Source organism: Myotis lucifugus, unplaced genomic scaffold, assembly GCF_000147115.1.
Source record: "Myotis lucifugus unplaced genomic scaffold, Myoluc2.0 scaffold_1431, whole genome shotgun sequence".
Lineage (NCBI taxonomy): Eukaryota > Metazoa > Chordata > Mammalia > Chiroptera > Vespertilionidae > Myotis > Myotis lucifugus.
In genome coordinates, this window is record NW_005872479.1 from 8,486 (window position 1) to 9,070 (window position 585).

Below are 585 nucleotides of genomic sequence, written 5' to 3' on the forward strand. Positions count from 1 at the left end.
TGTGATATCTCAGGAAAACTTTAAATATAGTTTTATTTATTTTAGAGCGGAAGGGAGAGGGAGAGAGAGATAGAAACATCAATGATGAGAGAGAATCATTGATTAGCTGCCTCCTGCACGCCCCACACTGGGGATCCGAGCCCGCAACAGGGGCATGTGCCCGGACGGGAATCCAACAGTGACCTCCTGGTTCATAGGTCAATGCTCAACCACTGAGCCAGGTGGGCTGGCCTTTTTTTTTTTTTTTTTTAATATTTTTATTTATTTCAGAGAGGAAGGGAGAGGGATCTCAGGAAAACTTGAAAAGACAAAGGAGGCTGTCTTCAGGTGGGCAGCGGCCCAGGGAGGAGGAGCCGACTGCGCAAAGACCTTACAGTTTTGGAGAGCTGGGCCTGAACAGTGGGCGGTGGGGGCCTGGGGTGAAGCTGGAAGGGGGGTTCCTGGGGAGGTTCCTCGGGGAGACGGGGGCTCATCAGTGCCTGTCCTTCAGATGAGCGGGAAGCCGTGCAGAAGAAAACTTTCACCAAGTGGGTGAACTCTCACCTCGCCCAGCGTGTGGCTGCCACATCGGGGACCTCTATGCCG

General features: G+C 52.8%; 1 protein-coding gene across 1 annotated transcript in view; it reads left to right on the forward strand.

Annotated features, from left to right (window-relative positions):
- Window positions 1-490: 490 nt before the first annotated feature.
- The window catches only part of LOC102436549 (spectrin beta chain, non-erythrocytic 4-like), a gene marked incomplete at its 5' end in the record, with an annotated part of 54,081 nt that continues 53,986 nt past the window's right edge, over window positions 491-585 (forward strand). The window contains 2 exon segments of the mRNA XM_023748477.1: window positions 491-552; window positions 555-585. Of these exon segments, the coding sequence (XP_023604245.1) occupies window positions 491-552; window positions 555-585 (93 nt within the window).